The following is a 24,020-nucleotide window of genomic DNA, read 5'->3' as shown; positions in this document are numbered from 1 at the left end:
TTTCCAAACAGAGCCGGTCTAGACCGGCTCTATTTTCCACTATTAACAAAGGCCCAACATCAAGACCGGATCAGATCCAGTCCCCTCTTCCAGACAGGACTCAGTCTGATCTCATCTTAATCCACCATGAGCAGAGCACTTTGCAGCATTTAGCAAGTTACAGTGGCAAGGACAAACTTCCTTTAACAGGCAGAAACCTCCAGCAGGACCAGACTCATGTTAGACACACATCTGCTGAGACCGTGTTGGAGAGAGGGATAGAGGGAGATGAAGAGAGAGAGAGAGATGATAGTGGGGAGACGGATAGTAGTAGTTGTAGCAGCTGGAGTCTGGACCACGTCCACAGCAGCAGAGATCCAGAGGAACCTACGAGACAAGGGAGCTCAGGGACTCCAGAAAGGTCTATGGTTAGTAACTTTAATGGGACAGGAAGAGTTAAAGTGAGAGACAGGCAGAGAGAGGAGAGAGAGGGAAAGACAGGATCCCAGTGTGTCAGTCTAAGCCTATAGCAGCAGAACTAAGACCTGGTCCAAGCCTGATCCAGCTCTAACTATAAGCTTTATCAAAAAGGAAAGTTTGAAGCCTACTCTTAAAAGTAGAGAGGGTGTCTGCCTCCCGGACCCTGACTGGTAGATGATTCCAAAGGAGAGGGGCCTGAGAACTGAAGGCTCTACCTCCCATACTACTTTTAGAGACTTTAGGTACGATGAGCAGGCCTGCATGTTGGGAGCGTAGAGGTCTAGAGGGGGAATAGGGCGCTATGAGGTCTTTAAGATATGAAGGTGTCTGATCATTAAGAGCTTTGGAGGTCAGAAGAAGGATTTTAAATTATAGATGTTATGGGGAGGCTGTGTAACACGGGAGAGATGTGCTCTCTCTTCCTGGTTCTAGTCAGTCCTCGAGCTGCAGAGTCTTTAGAGACTTATTAGAGCCGCATGATGAAAGGGAGTTACAGTAATCTAACCTGGAGGTAACAAATGCATGGACTAGTTTCCCTGCATGACTCTGAGACAGGATGCGTTTGATTTTAGAAATATTGTGAGTGAAAAAAGACTGACCTTGAAATTTTCTGAAGGACAAACCTTGATCAAAGAGGACTCCAGCAGAGGTGCTAAATGCAAGACAAATGCAGTGACTTCCACTACAGAGTCATGTCTGTGTTTAATGCAGTGACTTCCACTACAGAGTCATGTCTGTTTTTAATGCAGTGACTTCCACTACAGAGTCATGTCTGTTTATAATGCAGTGACTTCCACTACAGAGTCATGTCTGTTTATAATGCAGTGACTTCCACTACAGAGTCATGTCTGTGTTTAATGCAGTGACTTCCACTACAGAGTCATGTCTGTGTTTAATGCAGTGACTTCCACTACAGAGTCATGTCTGTGTTTAATGCAGTGACTTCCACTACAGAGTCATGTCTGTGTTTAATGCAGTGACTTCCACTACAGAGTCATGTCTGTTTATAATGCAGTGACTTCCACTACAGAGTCATGTCTGTGTTTAATGCAGTGACTTCCACTACAGAGTCATGTCTGTGTTTAATGCAGTGACTTCCACTACAGTCATGTCTGTTTTTAATGCAGTGACTTCCACTACAGAGTCATGTCTGTGTTTAATGCAGTGACTTCCACTACAGAGTCATGTCTGTGTTTAATGCAGTGACTTCCACTACAGTCATGTCTGTTTTTAATGCAGTGACTTCCACTACAGAGTCATGTCTGTTTATAATGCAGTGACTTCCACTACAGAGTCATGTCTGTTTTAATGCAGTGACTTCCACTACAGTCATGTGTTTTGTTGACCCTGTCTGAAACATGTTGTTGCATCAAATTTAAAATAATCAGACATTTTCAGTTTGAACCTTTGATCTGTTGTCTTTGCTCTTTTTTGATATTAAACATGGAGTTTATAAATTGTAGACAGAAGCAGAGTTTGATTGTAAATAATTGAAACTTGTGTTGACCTGGTGTGAGGAAAGGTTTGTCATGTTTGCAGGTTGAACTCTGTGCATTGAAGCTGTAGATACAGTCATGTTCAGTTATGTCTTTTTATTGAAGTATTTAAAACCACAAAGAAAGACTGAAGTGCAGAATGTTTACTAAACCATCTAGAGTTTGCGTTGTGACCTGAAAGACGTGAAATAATAGAAAAGAAATCCTTCAAAATATACAGGAGCACTGAGGAGGTGAATGTAAACAGCCGATTAACAGGCACATGGAGGAGAGGGGAGCGTATGTACAAAAACTGGGAGGCGTCAGCAGCAGGACATCTCTCTACACACATTAGTCTGTAATATAAAGTCAGAGAGGGCAGCAGGAAGTCGGCGTCCGTGACGACACTACAGCTACGAATAATCGCCTCCTGCTCTCGACACAGCCTCCAAAGTGTGACCGTGCTTCCCTTTGAGTGTCATTTTAAAAACTACGCCAACAAATCAAGCTACAAACAACAAGCAGGATACGTCTTTAAAAACTGAATCGGAGACAAAAGGCCTTCTGGGGTTAAAAACGTTAAAAATACTTTCTTGTAAAATCTGATTTAAGTCATCTTTCAGAAACAAAGCCTCCGTTCCACATCCGTCCATGTTGTTGTTGTTGTTGTTGTTGCTGCAGACCAGGAAGTGATCCGTTCAGGGTTTTCCATCCATCTGGCAGAGTCGTGTCTGCAGCTCCACGACCACGCTCCTCATCATGCCTCCTAGCTGCTCGTGGATCTGAACCAGCTGCTGAGCCGAGCACTGACCGAGTTCAAGAGGAGTCATCCTGCAGCTCAGAGCGTCCACGTCTGAAGGAAGACCCTCTCCCTGCAGCGCTCCCTCGGCGCTCTGACCTCCCAGCGACGTGTCAGGTGTGTGATACCTGGAGGCGTCCATCTCTGGCTTCAGGTCTGCAGGAAGGACCGGCTCGTCCAGCAGAGCCATCGCTGCAAAGGAAGGAAGACGTTAACATGTTTTATGAATCATTAATATGTCGAGTGGTTCTTTGCTGCATCCAGAGTTGGACTCACCCAGCGTCTCTCCTGACACCTTGTCCTCCTCATCCTGGTTTTGAGGGGCGCTGGTCTCCTCCAGTTCAGAGGTCATCATCTCCGTCTCATCGAAGCTCTTCAGCTCGTCGACGCCTCGTCCTTTACGCTGCAGAGAGAACGATTCAGACGTTAGATAATGAAGGAGATCGACTCCCTTATTGTTTTCACCGTGTGGTTCGTACCTGCTGCTCGTAGATCTTCAGCGCCTTCTTCACGTTGGAGATCTTTGGGGAGCGGATCGGCAGAGTCTTGATCTCCCCCGGAGTCAGAGCGCTGAGGTCTCCCACGGTTTTGATGTTCCTGGCTCGAACAAGCTGCCCGAAACCTCGAGACCTGCGAGGGGGACCAGCAGCAGACATGAGTCAATGCAGGAAACTCCACACTAATGAGATCAGTGAGCGTATTCACCCTCATATATAACACTTTCAGTTCCCTGTGTGAGACTCACCACATGTTGGAGGAGATCTGAGGGAGAACAGCTTCTACAGGTGTGGAGCAGCCCACCAGAGCAGGGTAGATACAGTCTCTGGAGACGGGTCGGGGCTCCTGGCTCATCTCAGAAATCTGGAGAGAAAGGATCCCGCTCTCTGTTAACAGAAATACTTCATAGATCAGGTAGACCTCTATCTATTGTTGTTCAAATACTTTGAAAGAAGGAAAAGGATTGACCAAAAACCCTTTCATCCGGAGTTTTCATGAAGAATTTGGCTCCAAATGTTTGTTGTTCCACGTTACCTTGTAACAATCGACCTGCCTTGATTTCTTGTCCATGTCGTACGCTAACAGGGTTCTTTTGGAAAGTTGTAAACCTACACTCAGCTTAAATAAGGTTCACCCCTTTCCTTTAGAGCAGCGGTTCTCAACCTTTTTGAGTCGCGACCCCCAATTTAACATGCACTGGTGTCCGCGACCCCCCCACCCCCACCCCTTTTTCGATTGAGCCACCAAATATGCCACCTCATATGAAGCTGCCAGGGCCTTAGCTGGGACTGTAGCATAGTCACTGACCACCGTTTTTTGGCTCCTTAGTTCTTGCTCCCTGCGCCGAAAAAACTCAACTGGCTTGTCAATGAAGCCGCTGTGTTTTGTCTCCAAATGTCTCTTAAGTTTTACTGGTTTCAAGCTCTCGTTTGCCAGCACTTCAGAGCAAATGACACATTGTGGGTATTCTGCGTTGTTTTTAGTCATGTACGAAAATCCAAATTTAAGAAAGTCGGGCTGATATTTACGGAGCCTCGAAGCTCTGGAGTCAGCCGGTGTCGGCCCCAGTGCCTTCCGTTTCTCAGGGGGTGGTCCTGCTGTCAGACTGTCTGGTGACTGACTCTGAGACCCCTGCTGCTGACCCAAGTCTCGAGCTGGAACACTTTTTCTCTTAAGCCATCGCTCCGTTTTACAGCATCAGAAAGCTAGCAAACTTGTTGCAAAATGTAGCGCGAGGTTAATGGTTTGTTTTTCTTTGTCTTTTTTCCCGCCGTGGGTCACGGAGCATGATCTCACGCGCACGGGTCAATTCATACAAATTTAGTTGATACAATGCATTTTGAAAAAGTAATGAAGCACAAAGCAACTAGAACAGCTCCCTGACTGAAATTCTGTAATATAATATTAGATATATTTTTTGAAAATTATTTGGCGACCCCCAGAAATCATCTCGCGACCCCCATTGGGGTCGGGACCCCAGGGTTGAGAATGGCTGCTTTAGAGGATACAGCACTTAAACGATACCTAAACCCACGGGCCAGGAAGCTGCAAACACTCAGACCAACGTCCAACCAAAGCCTTTAAATTAAACATTTAAAGGTTCAAAATAAACTGAACTTCACATCCTAACAGAATGTATGTTAAAAACACATTCAGTCAGGGCGCTGGTGGCCTCGCGGTCTAAGCGCCCCACGTACAGAGACTACAGTCCTCGTCGCAGGGGTCACCAGTTCCTCCCTTTCCTCTGCCTCACATCCTCCTTACATCACCTCACTCTAAACGCCACATCTTCACGACCCTCTCCTCGACAGTGGGAGCTTCACATACCCGGCTTTAAACACAAATCATCACATGACGTTTCTTTTTGATTTGACTGATTTTAACGCCTTTATTTCCCGCTCTGTTCAACACCTCTGATCATGTGACCTTCTGTGTGATTCTGAGCGTGTGTTTGTGTAAACATGTCAGCGTGGGCGCTGTGTTTCTGCTTGCTGTGTTTCTGCCTTTAAATAAACGACATCAGAAGGAAAGTTGAATTTGTTGTTGCTCTTTTAAAATGCGTGTGCATACCAGGCACTTCTTGGAGCTCTTGTACCCCGGACTGTGCAGGTTCCTGGGGCTCAGGATCAGCATCCCCTTTGTTGGAGTGGTGATGTACTAGGATGAGGAACAAAGCGGGTCCGGTTAGATCAAAGTAGATTAACTGTGTTCACATGCATTAGATATGTGATGAAGTCAAACCTTGGGCTGAGGGATCCCGCTGACTTTGGATCTTCTTGGCGAGCTGGTTCTCAGAGCCGGGCTGCGTCGATCGATGTCGTCTGCCGTTTCCTGATGTTGGATCGGGTTGGCGAATGAAACACGCCGAGACTGAAACAGAGAGATAAAGAAGTAACTTTGATCCACTTCACCAAGAAAAACCACAACGTCATAAAACACACGAGAGCTTCCTGCAGGACTTACTTTGACCAGAGGAGAGGGCGTCTCGTCCTCCAGAGGTCTCTTCTGACCCTTCTTCAGGATACTGGTTGAAGGGGAAGCTGAAGGAGACCAGGATCCTCTGGTTCTGCCACCAATGGGACTCTGGCCCACATCCTGACCCATCACCGCCTCCAGGTCCTTCAGCTTTGCCGGAGAGCCGTGAAGCTTCTCAAAGTTCTCCAGGTTGCTCGTCGTTTCTGGAAACTCTGAAGGATCAGAAGAGTCTGTTGGAGCTGGATCCAGATTCACATCCACGTCGTTCTCAGAGCTGGTGGTCTGAGCTTCCTCCACACCCTGACAGTCCAGGATCTGGGATTTGGCGTCTGAATCGCTCTCCTGTGCTTGTGCGATGTCGTCTTCCTCCTTTGGAATATCATCCGTGGAAGTCGGACAGAGTGAGACGTCGTGGCTTCCTCCTGTCGAGTCCTCTACGGGGACATCCGGACGTTCTTCATCGTTTGAATCTGAGTTTTCATTTTGATCCTTTTCCACTTCGTCACCCGGCTCGGACCCTTCAGCTCCGTCCTCTGGAGACTCTGAGACCTGCAGGTGCTCTGCTGCCTCACCGGGGGGCGCTACTTCATCAACAGGAGATGAGTCAGCGGGCAGATTCTCCTCGGTCTGTTCAGCCGTGATCTCAACTGATTCCACAGATTTCAAGTCCCCGGTCTCTCGTGAGGAAGGGTTCTCAGTGTTTCTCTCAGAGTCCTCTGGTCTTGGTTCCTCTTTGGGAGGAGACTCTGTGAGGGTTTGGCTGTTCTTTAAGGCTTCGGTCTCAGTTTTCTCAGAAACAGGATCCTCTACCTCCATCGCTGACTCTTCGTCTTGTTGCTCCTCAGCGGGACTGATATCCTCCACAGGTTCAGGGATCTGTGAATGGTTCATTGGATCCTCCACGTCTGCTGATGTTGGAGTCTCAGCACTCTGTGACTCGTGTGTTTGAGAGGACTGAGAGTCCTCCATGACCGTGTCTTCATCTTTATTAACCGTGAGAGGACTCTGCAGAGACGCTCGAGGTTTCCTCCCTCTCTTTTTGGGAACTCGAGGACTCTCTTTGTTCTCTGGGGTTCCAGACCCCGAGGACTCAACGCTGGGGACTAAAGCTTGAGAAGACCTCCTGGAGTACCTGCCCCTGCCCTGAGAGGACTCTGAACCATCTAAAGATTGGGAACCCTCTAAGCTGGGACTGGATTTCGATTGCTCCTCTTTAGCCATGCTCCTTCTGGTCCTCCCTCCAGTTTTGGTCTCCACCTGTTCAGTAGCGTCTAACGTGGCCTGAGAGTTGGATCTACTCTGCCGTCTTGATGAGTCCTTGTTTTTAGTTTTGTCTTCAGGTTCTGGGGCCTCGGAGGTCTTGCTCCGTCTTGATTTACGTAGAGTCTGACTCTCTGATAAAGAACTCTCCTGACTGAGTTGGTCTTCACTTTCTTTTGTTTTGTGTTCGTCCGTCTGAGAATCTCTTTTCTCCTTCTTGGTCTTTCTAACAGTCTGGGAGTCTTGGGACTGGTCTTCAGGGACCGTCTGAGAGTCAGATGATGCCTTGCTTCTTCTAGGTTTACGTTGAGATTGGCTTTCGGACGGTGTGACCACTGGAGAGTCTTCTTGGTTAGGTTTGCCTTCAACATCCGGTTCATTTCCGAGCTTCTCAGCGGTACTCGTTTCTTCTTGGGAAGGAACATCCACCTGAGAATCTCTCTCCTTCTTGGTCTTTGTAATAGTCTGGGAGTCTTGGGATCGGCCTTCAGGGACCGTCTGAGAATCTGAAGAGGTCTTGGTTCCTCTCGGTTCACTTTGAGATTGGCTCTCCGATGGTTTGTCTTCGACCTCTGGTTCATTCGTGAGCTTCTTGGCTGTACGAGTTTCTCCTTGGGAATCCTCGGCTAGAGAAGAAGAGTCCATGAGAGAATCTCTTTTCTCCTTTTTGACAGACTCTTGGGATTGACCTTCAGTTTGAGAAGCGGTGCCGGTTTGAGAATCAGAGGAAGCCTTACTTCTTCTGGATTTACACTGAGACTGGCTCTCAGAGGAGGACGCTGAGACCTCTTGGGAGTCCTCCTGACTGAGGTGGACCTGAGTCCCTTCGTGTGTCTTGTCTTTGACTGACTCGTTTAGCGTACTTGTTCTGTTTTGGGAGTCCTTGCTCTGAGAAGAAACCTCTACCTGAGAGTCCTTGTTCTTCTTAGTCTCTACACCTTCAGACTCTTGGGATTGACCTCCTGAATCAGACGACGCTTTGCTTCTTGTCTCCTCTTTGACTTCTGACACATTCAGAGAGTTACTGGAAGTACTGGTTTTATCTTGGGAGTGCTTAGGAGGAGAAGAGGGGACCATTTGGGAATCCTGGTCTCCCTTGGTCTTCTCTTTGAGGTCGAACTCTTGGGAGTCGCTGCTGGTTATCGGGGCGGCAGTGATCGTAGTAGAATCCTCCGTTAGCTTATCTGTATCTGGTTCCTCTGGTCCGAGCTCGGGTGCTGCAGTTTGGCTGGACTCCTTTTCAGGTAAGTCCTTGTTGGCGCTCGTAGCTTCCTCCTTCTTCTCCAACGCCGACCTGCTCCGTCGACCGGTCTTACCTCGAGACTGGCTCGCCTGCTCAGACTGACTATCAGACTGCGAGTCCGTTTGGCTGGACTCTCCTTTGTCAGGTAAAGTCTTCTTCTTCGTTCCAGCTTCCTCCTTAGTCTCCAGTGAAGACCTGCTCCTGCGACCGGCCTTACCCTGTGACTGGCTGTCCGACTGGGAGTCAGACTTCAGGTCAGTCTGGCTGGACCTGCGGTCCTTCATGCTCCTCCTCCTGGGTTCAGGTTGATCCATGAAGTCCTGCGAGTTGCTGTAAAGTCTCATCTTCTTGTGTGCCCGTCCTTGAGAGCTGGTCTGGCTGGACTCCCCCTTGTCTCTCTGAGCTCTTGTTCGTAGTCTGCCGCTGTCCTCCTCAGCAGCGTTCTTACTCCTCGTGTTCGGTCTGCTCTGAACCGAGGAGGACTCACCTTTGGACTCGCCTTCAGAGCGTTTCCTTTTAGAGTACTTCTGGTCCCGTTCCTCTGGTTCCTCTCCAGGCAACAGAGGTTTGATCCTCTGGCGCCCAGACCGTCTGGGTTCACCTGGAGAGGTCTCGGTCACAGAGGACTGAGAGTCATCGAGAGTCTGAGGGTCATAATCCTCTTCCTGGCTTGAGGATTCGGTTTCATGTAACGTGGAAGTCACCTCCTTGCTCTCCTTAGCTTCAGTCTGCGTGTCCGGGATCACATCGTCATCCTCAGTTGTGTCACTCGGCAGTCTGTCAGTCAGCCTCACTGGCTCACATCTGGTCCCAGAGTCTTTTGGTGTTACAGGGGACTCTGGAGTCCCTTTGACAGGACTCACCTTTCCTGCCTTAGTGGACTGGGACTCCTGAGAATCTTGACTTGCGGACGCCTGAGAGGAGGACTTCTTGGTGTCAGAGCGTTCCTGGCTATTGGAGGTCTTCGCGAGAGGACCTGTGAACTTGGACCCGCCGCTCGGACTGGCAGGTTTTCCCTCGGCGTACTTCTCAAGAGTGATGAAGGACTGACGGCGGCTGTTGGGTTTCTGGGGAGTCCCTGAGACCAGATCTGAAGAACCAGAGATGTTGGGACTTGTGCCTTGTTTGGTTTGGATTTCAGAGTCCTCTTCTTTGTCTTCACTCTTGGAGACGTCCTCCATGGACACGTCTGTGGATTCAGGGATCATCTCTTCCTGCTTCTGGTTTTCTGTCTCAGCATCTTTGGGGCTCACGTAGTCCTGAGTGTCCTCTATCAGAACTTCAGCATCTTCCTCATTCGGAGCTTTGTCCTGAGGAACCTGAAAGGAACAAAACACCATTAACTTCATTTCTCTGGAAGGATGTTTTTCTATGTATGAATAATGATGTTTTTATCTGCTGTCATTTCTAAATGTTAATAATTAAAGCCTCAGATGTCATTAAATCCTCACAGGTTGTCCTGATGATGAAGAATGTCTGTTTTTAAATAGTTTGGTTAATCACTGATATCCATCAGTTCTTCCAGGATGTGTTAAAAGATTGATGCAGTTTCACAGTGAGATCTAAAGAAACAAGTTCCAGGATCAGGGTCTGTATCCTTGTCTTTTAGAGTGGATGTTTAACTTTGAATATTTGTTGTCTGAAACGTTTCTATTTGATGGTCCAGAGGAAACCCAGCAGCACCCATCGTGTTAGACCGAGAGGTTAAGACCTTGTCAGCGTCCAATAACTTGCAGCTTGATTAAAAGAGGGAACAGTGAAACCTACCTCTGAATCTGTTTTGAAAGGAGCATATTATAAAGAGAATGTTCTGCTGCTTTATTGTTGTTTTTTATCAGTGCTTGATGATGGAGACATTTTGTACAGGCGTGCTCCAGCTTCCACGTTAAAACCACTTGATGTTGTTTTTCACTGCACTGAGATTTATCACCAGTGACCATTATAACACTCATCTCTGCATCCTGCACAATAAGGTGGGATGGTCTTCTCTGATTGAGAGGCTTGATTTGCACTCATACCTGTTTATTATAAAGCACTTGTTGGGATGCTACCGTCATATTTATCCTCCATGCTAGTTTGGTCCTCTGGAGCACAACACACCAGATCCACTAACTGGCTCACTCTCCAGGTTACCAGAGTTCATTCAGAGCTGGGAAAATCTGCATTTGGCTTCTTTGCACCATCTGCATGGAACTCACTGCAAAGCTCTTTAAAAAAGGAACGCACTGCTTTCTCTGAGTCATTTTAAATCATTAGTTTTAAACTTTTTAACCTCTGATTGTTCCTGATTTACTGACTTTGTGTTCACATTAAGTTTTAATTGTTGTCTGTTTTTAATTGATCATCAATCTTTGAAGGTTTTATCTTGTATTTGCTCGTCTTGCATTTTAATGTTTCTTTTATACATGCTCGACATCATTGTAAATGAGGGCTTTGCTCTCAATGAGTTTAAATAATGATAATTATACCTTGGTACTCGTTTCAACAGAGGGCAAATCTCAGGAAATGTTTTAAAGTGGTTAAATGTTGATTGATTTTCATGTTTTATGTGGCCATACTGGAGGAACTGGTTTATGGATTTAAATGACTGTATGATGAACTGCTGTTCAACATTTATCAGCTCAAAAGGCTCTGAACCCTGGGAGGTGACATACAGATGGTGTGGAGTCAACATAGAAACATAAACCAGGTTTAAGGGTGTTGATTGGATTATCTGAGTGTCTGTAGGATGAGTTTTTAACATGAGTTGTTATTAATGAAGAAGGAGATGTGGTAGAGTTGATGCCAGAACACAAGTGGGCTGTGTTTACTATAACTAAGACTCTTTGTTCATTGTTAAACTTCCTATAACAGAATAAGAGAGGGAGCAGAAGCAGCTCTCAGAGGAGTCTTCTGTTCGTCATTACCTCGACAGGAGCCTCTTTGGTAACAGCTTGCTCAGCGGGCAGTTTGTCCCTGTGAGGGGGAAATAAAGTAATCACATCAATAAGTCTCTGTGAGAGAGGGAGAGGGGACTTCTCCTGACTCTGGTAGCAGATGTTAAACACTCACAAAGAGTCCTCTTGGCTCTGTGTGTACTGGCTGAAGACGGTCGTGTCCAGGGAGGCGTCCAGGTTGTTGTACATGGCGGGGATGTCGACCCTGTGTCAGATTAAAACATCAGCACCACAGGATCCTGCAAACATACACTTTAAATGTGTGATCATGTTGCTGCTGCACAAACCAACCTCTTCGTCCTCTTCACCTCCTTCTGGTGCTCCGTCAGAACTCGCTCCTTCGTCTCAGGAGGAATGAAGACGAAGTCGATGGACGCCTCTTCCTCTAAGACCTCTCTGCGAGGAGGCTTGGGCGAGCCGAAGTCCAGTTTAGTCTGTAGAAGGAAACAGGAAGTGATGAGAAGTTAAAAAATGAAACAGAGAAGGTCAGCTCTGTCCCCCAAAGTTTTGCTCCAGACTTACAGACACCGGTTTGGGGGTCTTCATGGAGCTTCTCTCCTTCGCCTCAGGAGTCTTCCCCAGCATCGAGTCCCTCTTCCCCACAGACGTAACCGGCATCCCGCTGAGCTTGGTCTCCATCTGGGAGCTCTCACTCTGAAGACACAAACAAGATCAATCATAAACACCATGAGAGCAGAGCGAGCGAGAGGTGGATACATCTACAATAAAACATGAACTCACAGAGTACTGTTCACTGAGCTCATCAGGAACTCTGAGGACCTCAAACCCAGGAAGAATGATCGGGGTCTTCTGCTTCACTTGGCTCAGGATCGGTCTACATGAAGGGAGAGAAAACGCTGATATGAACGCTTCAGAATAAAATAAACATGTTCATCGTTTCGTCTGTCGCTGAAACCCTTCCCTACTTTTGCAGAAGATAAAGATTTGATGAACTGATGCAACAAACACACAACTTCACCCAAACTGTGATGAAAACTCACTACATCAGCCCCCTTATATGGCTGTGATCAATCAGGAAATAATATCCTGTGCACGCACCTCTGCAGCATCCTCTGTAACTGAAACATTAAAATTTAAAGTGAGTTAAAATAATCTAAGATAGGAAGGCAGTGTTAAATAAAAAGGTCTTAGTCTTTGATTTAAAGAGGTGAGAGTTGGAGCAGACCTGCAGCTTTCAGGGAGTGTGTTCCAGATATGTGGAGCATAATGACTAAACGCTGCTTCACCATGTTTCCTTCTGACTCTAGGGACTGAAAGCAGACCAGGACCTGAGGACCTCAGAGGTCCAGATGGTTCATAAAGTAGCAGCAGATCAGCCTAAACCATTCAGGTCTTTATAAACCATCAGCAGGATTTTAAAGTCTACTCTCTGACAGACAGGAAGCCAGTGTAGGGATCTAAGAACTGGAGTGATGTGGTCTACTTTGTTGGTCCTTGTTAGGACTCCAGCAGCAGCATTCTGTATGAGCTGCAGTCCTCTGATGGACTCTTTAGGGAGTCCTGTAAAGACCCCGTTACAGTAGTCTAGTCTGCTAAAGAGAAACACATGGAGGAGTTTTTCTGCATCCTGCTGAGACATGAGTCCTTTAATCCTTGATATATTCTGAAGGTGATAGTAGGCGGACTTTGTAATGGTCTTCATGTGACTGCTGAAATGAAGGTCTGAGTTACTATGAAATCTGGTTGCAGCACCAGAAATGAACACAAAAGAGTCAGGACGGCTCACTGCTGTCTTTTTAAAATTGGCAGGCTGAGGTCAAACTGCAAACCAAACATGGAGTCTAGTTGTATTATTTGTATTTTTGTATTACTGTAGGCCTGATATGCCGCTCAAATGTTGTGTCTAAGCTGTAGTTCAGCCTCCCTCCACTAGCTGGAGCTGTATCTCTGGCTAATGTCTGCTGCTGTAACGCTCTAGCTAGCTCTGACAGTGGTAGACTCACTCTATGAACTGATCTGACATTGTTTACCTTCAGACTCTGAGATCCTGAGTTTAAACTGAGGTCAATCTGCTGTTTCCTGTCCGAGCAGGTTTCTGACCTTTAGGCCGGCGGTTAGTCAGGATTTAAAATCAGGTGTAATGTGACCTGAGAGTATTTACCTGATCTCGTCGGGGTAGGTGAGGCTGACTGAGTTGGCGAAGGTGCCGTTCCAGAACTGTGTGACGGAGCTGCGGAGCTGCTTGTTCTTGTGAGGCAACAACACACACAGCAGAGGAGACAGCAGAGCCAGGAGCTCGCTGTCATACGCCAAAGTAGAGCGAGTCTGCAGGCAGCCGAGGACGTCCGAGAGAAGCTTCTCACACTGAGGGAGGAAGAAGAGAAGTTAGAGCTTCACAAGCTTCAAGGTAGAAATATTTAAAGCTATCTGAGGAGAGCTCACCTTCCCCAGCAGCTGTGAGGAGAACCTGGGCGGCTCCCCGGCTGCTTGTTTGTAGAGAAGTGTGAGCGGTCGCGTCAGGGAGGTCAGAGCTTCCGTGACGGTGTTGGCGAGAACGAGGTTGGAGAATAACGTGGACAGGATGGAGACGAGAGCCAGACCTGTGGCTTCAGAGGGAGCCTCAGAGTCCTGCAGGTACTCATCCAAACACTGAAGCAGCAGGGACTGGAAGGTGGTCAGGTTCCCCAGGACCTTACTCCTCTTCTTCATCCAGTTCACTGGAGTGTGAGGAGCTGGAGGGACCAAGAGGGGAAGGTGAACGTTTGTACCAAGGCAGTTTAGATTAAAAAAAACACTGCATGACTTCTTACATTTGAGCTTCTGCTGAAACTGAGGAGTGTACGGTGAGAAGTCAACACACTCCACCATGACCTGGAGGACGCTGGAGACGGCGCTTAGAGTGGAAGGAACCTGCAGAAACAGAGCGGATCCAGTGGAAGTTAACACATTGACTAGAGTAGAAACCCATCAGATCTGGTGCTGTAATATGGCCGTTCTGTTAGTGCTCACCTTCAGGGCGTCTCTGTCTATAGCTGCCGTCATCTTTGCACAGAGCTCCTCGCAGCAGATGTTCTCCTCGGCTGTGACCACGAGCGCAGAGCAGCGTGCGAACACCTTGTAGAGTTTGGACCACGTGGAGAGCATCGACTTCTGAGACGCCTGAGAACACAGAGAGCAGGAAGATGAAGATGTGATCCTCTTCATCTTAATATGTGAGTAAAATAAAGCTGAGTGTTGACCGACCTGCTGCAGAGGAGTGCCGGGCAGCAGGTGTGTGACGGGGAACAGCAGGGCAGAGTGCATGGCGCTGAAGTTGTGCTCCAGAGCGTCTCCTTGGTTGACTTCATTCGACTGAGAATAAAGACGTGTGATGCATTTAGTGTTCAGGGAAGGAAACCATGACTCTGCGGTCTCTGTGATCACTTCCTGTGTCTCTCACCTGTGTGACGGTGTCGATGAGCGGGCCGACCATCACGCTCCACATCCTCCACAGCTGCTCCTTGTTCTGCAGAGTCGCAGCGCTGCGGCGGATGGCGCCGAGCACCGCCTCCACAAACGCCAGAGGGGAAGTGTGACCGGACAGACCGCAGCCCACCAGGTTCTCAAGGCAGAGGAAAAACCTGCAGAGAGAGAGGAGGGGGAGATCAATGGAGGATATGATGAGGGATGGAGTCAAGACCACAGTGACCCAGACCACGACAAGATTGAGACCGAGGAAACCAAGACTGAGACCGAGGCAAGACCAAGACTGAGACTGAGGCAAAACCAAGACCGAGACCGAGGCAAAACCAAGACCGAGACCGAGGCCAGGTGAGACAGAGACATGTATATAAATTAAAAATAGTTTTTAATTGTAGTTTTGTAATGTCTATTAGAATAACTCCTGCGATGTGGACTCTCTTGGTGTTGTTCTCCCGGTCTTGAAGCCCCTCCTCTGCTCAGGTGTGGGACTCGTCTGCCTCGTCTACACTCATGTATCGGGGACGTTAAGATCTGGTTTGGACTGAATCGATAACCAATGTGAGTGAACCGGTCTGACCCACCTCTCGTCCTCGATGTAGGCCGGCAGCATGCTGCTGCTGTAGAGGAGCTGGATGAGGAACAGAGCCGGCGTCCCCTGAGGAAGAATTGATCCAGTTTATAAACAGGATTTAAAATGAATACGTGATCAGTAAAGATTAATATTCACTCACATTCAGAACGTCCATCTTCCCCACTTGATACGAGGCGGACCCGAGGACTCTCTGAGGGATCCCTTTCACCGTGGCCTCAAACAGGATCTGTTGGAAGGATTGATCTTTAATTATCAGCGTCAAAAGACAAAACCTGAGCTGTCTTTTGTTTTACTTCCCAAACGTCTGAGTCCTGTAACGTGCATGAAGGATTGAAGCAGAAGGCCTCAGAGTGTTTGATCTCTACTCACCAGAACTTTGTCTGCAGGCAGCGCCTCTGAGGACACGATGCTCTGCAGAGCCTGCAGCGTCAGAGTCAGGACCTCACAGCCCTGACGGTCCTTCTTACTGCCTACTGACAACCAGCAGAGAGATCACATTCAAAATATCATCAATCCATCAAATAAAACCCTGACACGTGTGTCTGATGGAAGAGGAGACGCTCATCATCGGGGACAGACCCCTCAGTGAGTCCTCTCGTCACAGCAGCCGGACCTCGAGGGTCCGGACGCTCAGACTTAAACTGACAACAGTGGGAGTGGGTCGGGCAGGAGACGAGGACAGGGTCTGAACGGTCCACCTCCCATGTGACAGAGCCCAGACCCAATCAGAGTTCTGTATGTGGAGCTGCGAGGTGAGGACCACGACTTTAAGAGCCCACCGTGCCGAGCAGCAGCCACAACAACACGCCCAGATTAGAGACCTACGAACACTCACCGGACTCTATCGTGAAGTTGACGAAGCGGACGAGACTGGTCCATATGACGGCCAGCAGGGCGTCTGTGGGAGGAGCAGAGGAGAGGAAGGGTGACTCTCAGGTGTGTGCATGAACTCAAAGTTTACCTTAAAGCTGCCTGAACGAGGAAATCTGACATGAGGAGCTGCTCTGATGTGTTTGAGTTGAACTTGTGATTCCTTCAGAGTCACTGTCACTCGTTTGCCTGCCTACCTCTGACCCTGTGATGTGATTGGCTGTTCAATGTTAAACCCAGCAGCGTTCTCGGTCATGAACATAAATCCCAGCTCTGAGTATTTACTGCCTCCTACAGTTCATCTGCAGCTCTTGATTTAAACCCGGCTAACGAATATTGACATCCTGCCAGAAGCTAAAGAGGAGGAACTTCAGTACCAGGACGTCTGACAGGGAGAGGGTCTCATTTACAGGATTGAAAACAGAGTGAATTTAAAGCAGGGGTTTCTACCTGGAGCTTCTTTCCCGATGTTGATGAATCCGTCTCTGATGTTGGAGGTGAGCACCACAGCGTGTTTGGTGAAAGAGGAAGCTCCGCTGAGGAGAGGATGGTTCAGCGGCTCTGCATGAGGAACACGAGACCACAGAGGTTATTTATTTAAATCACTTCACAAACAGGAACTGATGTTCTTGTGATGTTCTTGTAATTAACGGGTCTTCAGTTTGCTAAAATAACAACATCATGATGCAGATTAGTCCAAAGTCCAACTTTGTCAGGTCTGTCCTCAAGAGGAGAAGAAAACTACGTCTACAATGTTTGTTTGTTGAATGGAGGTGGGATCCATCATTTCTGATGCTGCGTTCAGGGAAGTCAGGAAATCTGAGCACTGATTGTCTTTAGTAAAACAGCATCAAGCAGATTAGTGTCTCAGTGTAAATGTTTGATGCAGAAACCAGCAGAGGTCAGAGTCTTCGTCTTTATAAGCCCCTGAAGAACAGGTCAGTGTACATGTAGCGGCTCAGACTCTCACCCAGACTCAGGACTAGCTTGTTCTTGGCTGCTGAGGCGATGACTTCTGGTCCCATGAGGAAGTGTAGCAACATCTCCAGGCCCAGCAGCTGGATGGACGGGAAGGTGGATGGGTACTGAACGCTGGAGTTCAGGCTCATCCGAGACGTGTTGGCTGGACTGCTGAAGCCCGGCGTGCCCGCTTTAAAAGAAAACACAACAAACATCAACGCCCTCGCTCACCCTGACGCAAACTCTAAAACCCTCAGAGGAGGGACGGAGGTTTGAACCTACGAGGCTTCGGGGTTCCAGGTGTAACTGAACCGTTCTGATTGACGGCTCTGGAAGGAGTTCCTGGGACTGTGGCGGATTCAGAGCCGATGGTGCACTGCAGCAGAGGGACAGAGACCTGGAGAGAGACAGACACGAACCTTAGACTACAAACTTCAAACACCGTCTGGGATCTTTAGGAGTCCTCTGTCAGACAGACTTTGATTGATGCATGAGAGAGAAAGATCTGCAGGATTACCAGGTCAAAGTTTGCCGACAGGTTAGGTCCGAGCTGGACCCCCAGGTACCACCACACCTCCACCTTAGTGAGCATCAGGGCCTCCGTCCTGACGTTGATGGATGCGAGCGGCTGCATCAGGAGCTTCATACGTTTGCTGCTGCATAGGATATCTTCAGGAGAGACGGCAGAGCAAGACATTAAACTCAGAACCTGTGAATGTGTTCCTCTAACCGGAGGGACTTTACCCCTGAACTACGTGCGTTTAGACCGGTGGACCCAGGGTCTAAATTTAGTTCAGGGGTGGAACATCTCCCCCCTAAAAAGCCCCTGCTAGGGGGGTAGTACTTTTCAAAGGTCAAAATTTTCACTTTTTTTCATATTTTTCTGCTTTTGGGGCACAATTTCAAATTTGAGGAAAGGCTCCGAGTCAACTTTCTTTTTTGTCAAATTATTTTTTCTTTTCAATTTTCTTTTTCGATTTTTTTTTGTCAATTTTTTTTTTGTCAGAATTTTCTGTCAAAATTTTTTTTGTCAAAATATTTTTTTTTGTCAAAAATATTTTTTTTTGTCAAAATATTTTTTTTTGTCAAAAAAATTTTTTGGGGTCAAAAAATTTTTTTTGGGTCAAATTTTTTTTTTGGGTCAAACATTTTTTTTGGGTCAAACATTTTTTTTGGGTCAAACGTTTTTTTTGGGTCAAAAATTTTTTTTGGGTCAAAAATTTTTTTCTCAATTTTTTTGGGCCAATATTTTATGAAAACCATTCACAGCCAGAGTCGTCGGCTCACCTGGGTTGAGGGCGAAGTTGTCGATGAGGCTCTTCCAGGCGATGAAGGCGATCTTCTTGATGGTGGGAGAGGAGCTGCGGAAACCGAGTTCCTCCAGGTGCAGCAGAGAGTTGATGAAGGGTCCTCCTCTGTGCAGCAGCTGTGACAGAATCACCCTTTAATGTGTCTGAAGTGACAAACTGAACGTGCTCCATATGTATATATAACCATCTGAGACACTCCTGAAACTGCACGCTCCATCAGTGATGAGTGTTTGCACGCATGACTGGTTTCTTTAAACATTGAAATCAGGACTTTATTTCAGGTCTAAGATCCCTCATCACAAACTCCCCGTCCTTTATTCCTCCGTTATTGATTCAGGTAGAAAAGTGGGACTCACCTTCCCCAGCAGTTTCACGAATAACGGCCAGAGCTTCAGGACGTTGGTTTCATTCTTGGACATGAAAAGCTTCTGCAGCTCGGGGATCAGTTTCTGAGGAGAGGACAGAAGAGTGTCAGCAGAACTTAAGACCTCTGAGGTCTTTCTGAAACCTCAGAGCTGCAGCTGTGTGTTATAATCACACACATCAAGAAGGTGCACGTCAAATATTGAATCCTGATCTGATGCTTTATAAAGATCTGCTCCTGTAAATGTTGGTAGTGGAGCCACAAGGTCTGAGCAGACAGGAGACACTCACTGAGGACATCATGGGTTCCATGATCGCCGCCACCTCCGTCTGTTTCTGAAGCAGCAGAGGCATGCCCATCTCCATGGCTGCGGCGGCTCGTAGGCGCACTTTGGACGCCGAGTGGACGACCAGCGGGATGACGAGCTTCGCCCACCGAACTGCTCCCTCTCCCATCGGAGTCGGTACCTGCTCCAGCAACCTGAAGACACCCGAACACATCAGACCTTACTCTCAGAAGATACTTAAACTCTGAAGATCAAGATGACAAACAGGTTCTTCTGTTACCTGATGACCACGTTCAACGCCTCGTGCTCCATCACCACTGACTGGATGTCCTCTCGGCTCCACACGCCCTCCAGCGTTCCCAGGATAGACGGCACCTGACAGAGAGAAGAGATACTCATCAGCACGCAGCACAGAGGTTTACAGGCGCACACGTCTGGACTCTGATCCGTGCTGAGGCTTACTTTCTTCGCCACCACGTCTGGAGGGAAGCTCTGTTTGGAGATGACCCATAATGCTCTGGTGCACGTGTTCTTATCTGTGGATTTGACCACCAGGGAGCAAAGTGCTGAGAGGATTTCTGCTGCCAGTGTTTCTGGAAGAAGAAGAAGAAGAAATAAAGCCTCAGCTGCGAGTTCTGTCAGATTCATGGCGTGTGAATATTTAAAGGAACGTACCAGGAACTGCAGAGACGACATGAGAATGGTAAACACAGAACCCTAAAGCCTGCAGCGCAGCTTGGCTCAGCTCTGCGTTGGGACTGGTTATGTGACCCTGGAACAACAAAGGTAAGGATTCATAGATGGAGATATTTTAAGGATGGAGGTTATGAATCAGCTTCCTTTGTCTTCAAGACTCACCAAGGTGGCTTTACCCAGACGAGGAAAGTGCTTTTCAACTGCAGGGAGAAACTGGCGGCCCTCCTCTCCACTGAGCCGGCTGGAAGGCAAACAGAAGGAGTGGTTCTTTACTCGTATTCTCACGTGGGATAAACATCTACAGAAATATCAAACACAAGAAAACAAGCATGTGGAACTCACTTTGCTATAGTGAGGTAAGCGTCTGTCTGCTCCGACTGCCCGGCAGCGCTGTCCTCAACAGACTCCAGCAGGGGGAGGAAACTGGAGCTGCTCGGAGGCCCTGCCGTCGCCATCATTATTACCTCTCACCTCCTCAATGCCTTTCAGAACAAGAGAGGGAGAGAGAGGGAGAGAGAGGGGGAGAGAGAGAGAGAGAGAGAGAGAGAGGGAGAGAGAGGGAGAGAGAGAGAGAGGGAGAGAGAGAGAGAGAGAGAGAGAGACAGAGAGACAGAGAGACAGAGAGAGAGGGAGAGAGAGAGGGAGAGAGAGAGAGACAGAGACAGAGAGACAGAGAGAGAGAGAGAGAGAGAGAGACAGAGGGAGAGAGAGAGAGAGAAAGGATGAATCATGTAATGTAAAGAAACAGAATTAAAGGGGCAGCTCTGATTTTTAAACCAACATGTCTGAACTTGTCTTTAGTTTCCATCATGGATTCAAAATGTAAATGAAGCGACGAGAAGGACTGCATATTTAATGTTTGTGTTTTAAGTTGTTTTTAAAACATGTCCCCGGCGTTCACTCCCTGTCTCCTGCCTCTGCTTCCCCTGCCTCTACTGACTGCCCCTCTCGCTCCACCTCGGGCCTGTCCCCTCTGACCCCATGAGGGGCTTTGCTCAGGACTGTAGTCCAGATCAGAGTCTAAAAAGCTCTCTACTTTTATCTCTTTCCTGATGTTTCCTTTCTTTCTTTCTTTCTTTCCTTTTTGTTGTTTCCTTTCTTTCTCAAACTCCCTGTGTCCTCTCCTTCTCTTAATGTACTCTTAAATTCTTCCATCCTCCATCTTCCTCCTCTTTCCCTCCTTCTTCAGTCTTCCTCTTCATATCTTACTTCTCCTCCTCCATCTTTTGTCTCCTATCCACTTCTTTCATCTCCTTCCCTTCCTTCCCTTACCTCCTTTCCTCATTCTTGTGCAAATCTTTCTCGTTCTTTTCCACTCAGCTACCTTTACCCTGTCCTCCACCTTCCTCTCCTCCTCCTCTTCGCTACGTTCCCATCTTCCTTCCTTCCTTCCTTCCTTCCTTCCTTCCTTCTCCTCCTCCTCTTCTAAAAAGCTCTCACCACGGGGGCTCTGACAGCAGAATAATTAATGACGTTCAGTAAGTCCTACAGAAATGTAGATGTACTGTAGAGTCCGTCCGGACGCTGTAGGGATGACGAGCTGATTGGTGAACATGATCTTTAATAACCGGTCACTGTCGGCCGTTACCACGACAACCAACAAAGCAACAATCAATGTTAGAATGAATGAAGAACTTCTCCTCTTGTCTCTCCTCTCTCCCGCTCGCTGTGAGCTGTGAGTGCTAACAGCAGCCATGTTTGTTTGTGTTTTTAACTTTCACTATGAGAATGTTTTGGTGAGGACCGGTTTTGAATCAGTCACCATCGTATGGTCGTGAATCAGCGGCGCTCGTTCATGTGAGCGGGGGCGTGGTTTTGGAGGAGGTCTGGGGGGGGGTTAGACGGAGTCCTGAAGACATGCTACATTCAAATTCCTGCTAGTTTTCAGTGGCTACCAACCCCAGCTTTAATAGATTGGACTGGTTACATTTTCCATGGATGCGTGTGGATGAATGTTTGATGTGTTTTTACCAGTGTTCATTTTGTTAATGAGAATTATGATGATAAATGTTCGTCAACATTAGTGGCCGACTGCCGGACATTAAGACTCCATGTTTCCCCCTGTGCTGTGTGTCTTTAAAGATGGCGTGATGACTTCCTGTGACAGGCTGAGTTCTTACCTGAGGGGCTCAGTGTTAGCTTGGTCTCTACCTGCAGCAGGTGTGCTTTATGAACCAGCTCTGGTTCATGAAGCACACCTTCAGCTTTGTTTTTACACCAGTATGAACAAAATGACATTAAAGTCTGATTTGATTATATTTACTTACTGTAACCTGTTTCCTGATCATGTACCAACATGCCCTAAGATGACAATAACACCTCCTACAGTCTTAAACTTCATGAACTTCTTACTGCGCTCACATCTCGTCTCCATGTCTTGAACAGTCGGTCTGTTTTTGTATTTCTATACGCTGTGTTTCCTTTGTTGTCTCATGTTTTTTCATCGTCTCTTTAATGCATCGTTCAGCACTTTGTTCAGCTTAATGCTGTTTTTTAAAAATGTGCTTTATAAATAAATGTGACTCGTTTATATTCAAATGTTATAAATGTTCAAATGAAAGAGCTGCAGGGAGAAACTAGGTGCTGATGTGAGGTGAAGAGCACATGAAGCAGGTCAGGGATTCATCCTTCCAACAGGAAGAGAGGAGGCTGTGTTCATCCTTTCTTTTCTGATGGAGGGTAAAGTCGAGGCTGAAGAAGTTCTTAGAATCAGATCGAATAAGAAACAATGTTTGACTCCTATGATGAGCAATCATCCTGCTGCTGTCTGTGATGAAAACTCACCTGTATCTCTAAACCTGGAGCACACACACAGGCTCCTGTTAAATCAAGTATATCAACCCTTCATGCAAATCTAACACGACGTTTGCAAAGTGCTGCATCTTGAAGCTGGTTTGACAGCTGTATTGCAGATTGAAACACCTGAACAGGTCTGATTCATCAAGTTCAATCTCTTTAAGTCACATCTAAACTTTAAAGTCAACATTTTACAGCATGGACTCTTAATAACTCAAAATATAAGGCGAGTTATGATGAAAACTTTGTGTTGAGCTCTGTGAATGAGGATAGACTCCATGGAGGAACATTAATCCATCCAAAGACATACCTCAGTGTTTCCTGCAGAGCTGAGTCCTCCCTCTGCTGTCTCCAGAGCTGCAGAGATAAAAACACCACACAGGTTTAATGTTATTATGAATCCGTCTGCAAACCCTGCAGGATTAGACTTCATTATGAGCTGTGTTTATCAGTTACATTTATAAATATGCCTGTTTTATCCAGTTCAATCTCTCTGTTATGTCACCTTTTTACAATCATGGTCACTTTAATCTGCTTTAAATCAGATTTACTCAGAATATAATATAAGTATTAGCAGTAGCTACATTCACAGAGGTGTTAAACTAACATTAAGCATTAAAAACTTTGATTTAGGGTCTGTAATTATAAATATATGAGCTGTAGAGACTCAGGGACACAGAGGGAGTTCCTCAGAGATGTTTCAGTGAAGCTGAGGAGCTGTTAACATGCACAGACTCATACAAACATGCAGAAACACAGAGTTCACACAGATCTCAGGTCTGTCTCTGTAAACACTGAGTCTGCATGTGAGTGTGTGCGTGTGTTGGATGCTATCACAGGCCAGCATGCTGCAGACCTGCAGACCTGAGCCCCAGACCCAGCCTGAGAGGGGTTAATATCTCAGTACTGTGTGTGTTAGAGAGGTAAAGTCTCACACAGGGAAGGGAAGGACTGAAAGCATGTTCTCAGAGTGAAGTGAAGCCTGCGGGGAGAGAGGAGCAGCAGCTAATGATCACTAGCTTTAAAGAGTTAGCAGCATTAGCCTCTGCAGGGTTAGCTAGCTAGCAAAGTTTCCTCCACACAGAAAGAGACTCAAAGAGGGATAAAGAGAAGAGTGACACTGCTGCTCATCCCCTGCCTCACCTGTCCACTCCTCAGCTCACACACAGACAGTGAGAGGAGCAGGTAACCAGCAGGTAAACAGCAGTATTTACAGTATGTCCTCTCCTCTGTTTGAAGGCTCACCTCTCAGGTTGAAGGATCAGCAGTGAGCAGCAGGATTCTCAGAGTCCTCTTCTCTGTGAGGAGTTTAGATCTCTGCTCTGGATCTCTCTGAGTCCATGGATTTAAAGATTTATTCTCCCTTCTTCTCTGGTCTCTGTTCCCCCGCGAAATCGCTGGCGCCAAACTACCACGCAGACGTACAAAATTACCTTTGACCCCGCCTACGTCATCACCGGGCCCGCCCACTTTACCTTATAAGGAGCGAGGCTGCAGGCTGACTGCTGCAGAGGGAAAACAGAGGAACACACTTTACCTGAGCTCTCCTCTTCATCCTGACTCCTCCTGTTGTAACTC

The 24,020-nt window shown here is 47.3% G+C and overlaps 1 protein-coding gene across 3 annotated transcripts; it reads right to left on the bottom strand.

The window, feature by feature from the left end:
- Positions 1-2,031: 2,031 nt before the first annotated feature.
- On the bottom strand, positions 2,032-23,890 carry rif1 (replication timing regulatory factor 1). Of its 3 annotated transcripts, XM_034694088.1 has the most exons (37): positions 23,688-23,857; positions 22,753-22,799; positions 19,989-20,128; positions 19,809-19,887; positions 19,626-19,722; positions 19,413-19,543; positions 19,231-19,325; positions 18,955-19,144; positions 18,657-18,749; positions 18,278-18,416; positions 17,508-17,659; positions 17,273-17,387; positions 17,001-17,180; positions 16,481-16,591; positions 15,996-16,058; positions 15,530-15,633; positions 15,300-15,386; positions 15,150-15,223; positions 14,546-14,726; positions 14,350-14,457; positions 14,116-14,265; positions 13,917-14,016; positions 13,549-13,838; positions 13,268-13,470; positions 11,887-11,980; positions 11,668-11,799; positions 11,437-11,579; positions 11,261-11,350; positions 11,116-11,164; positions 7,926-9,528; positions 5,695-7,655; positions 5,473-5,601; positions 5,302-5,388; positions 3,479-3,594; positions 3,213-3,363; positions 3,010-3,136; positions 2,032-2,925 (listed from the first exon to the last, which is right to left on the bottom strand). In XM_034694088.1, exons 3-37 carry the CDS (start codon positions 20,102-20,104, stop codon positions 2,633-2,635), a joined length of 7,833 nt encoding a protein of 2,610 aa, XP_034549979.1. In that variant the 5' UTR covers positions 20,105-20,128; positions 22,753-22,799; positions 23,688-23,857; the 3' UTR covers positions 2,032-2,632. The 3 variants fall into 3 exon arrangements, with proteins under 3 accessions (XP_034549979.1, XP_034549977.1, XP_034549978.1); XM_034694086.1 differs by having other exon boundaries at positions 2,084-2,925; positions 5,695-9,528; positions 23,688-23,890; XM_034694087.1 differs by having other exon boundaries at positions 2,084-2,925; positions 5,695-9,528; positions 15,530-15,630; positions 23,688-23,865.
- Between the last annotated feature and the right edge of the window lie 130 nt (positions 23,891-24,020).

Source organism: Notolabrus celidotus, chromosome 10, assembly GCF_009762535.1.
Source record: "Notolabrus celidotus isolate fNotCel1 chromosome 10, fNotCel1.pri, whole genome shotgun sequence".
NCBI classification, from domain to species: Eukaryota; Metazoa; Chordata; class Actinopteri; order Labriformes; family Labridae; genus Notolabrus; species Notolabrus celidotus.
This window is presented reverse-complemented; position numbering and strand designations above follow the sequence as displayed.

Coding starts and splice junctions, on each gene's coding strand:
- rif1 (XM_034694086.1), bottom strand. CDS start 20,104: ATGATGGCGACGGCAGGGCCTCCGAGCAGCTCCAGTTTCCTCCCCCTG. Junction 11,580..11,667: donor AGACCCCCAAACCGGTGTCT/GTAAGTCTGGAG, acceptor TTCCTTCTACAG/ACTAAACTGGACTTCGGCTC. Junction 3,364..3,478: donor CAGATCTCCTCCAACATGTG/GTGAGTCTCACA, acceptor TCCCCCTCGCAG/GTCTCGAGGTTTCGGGCAGC.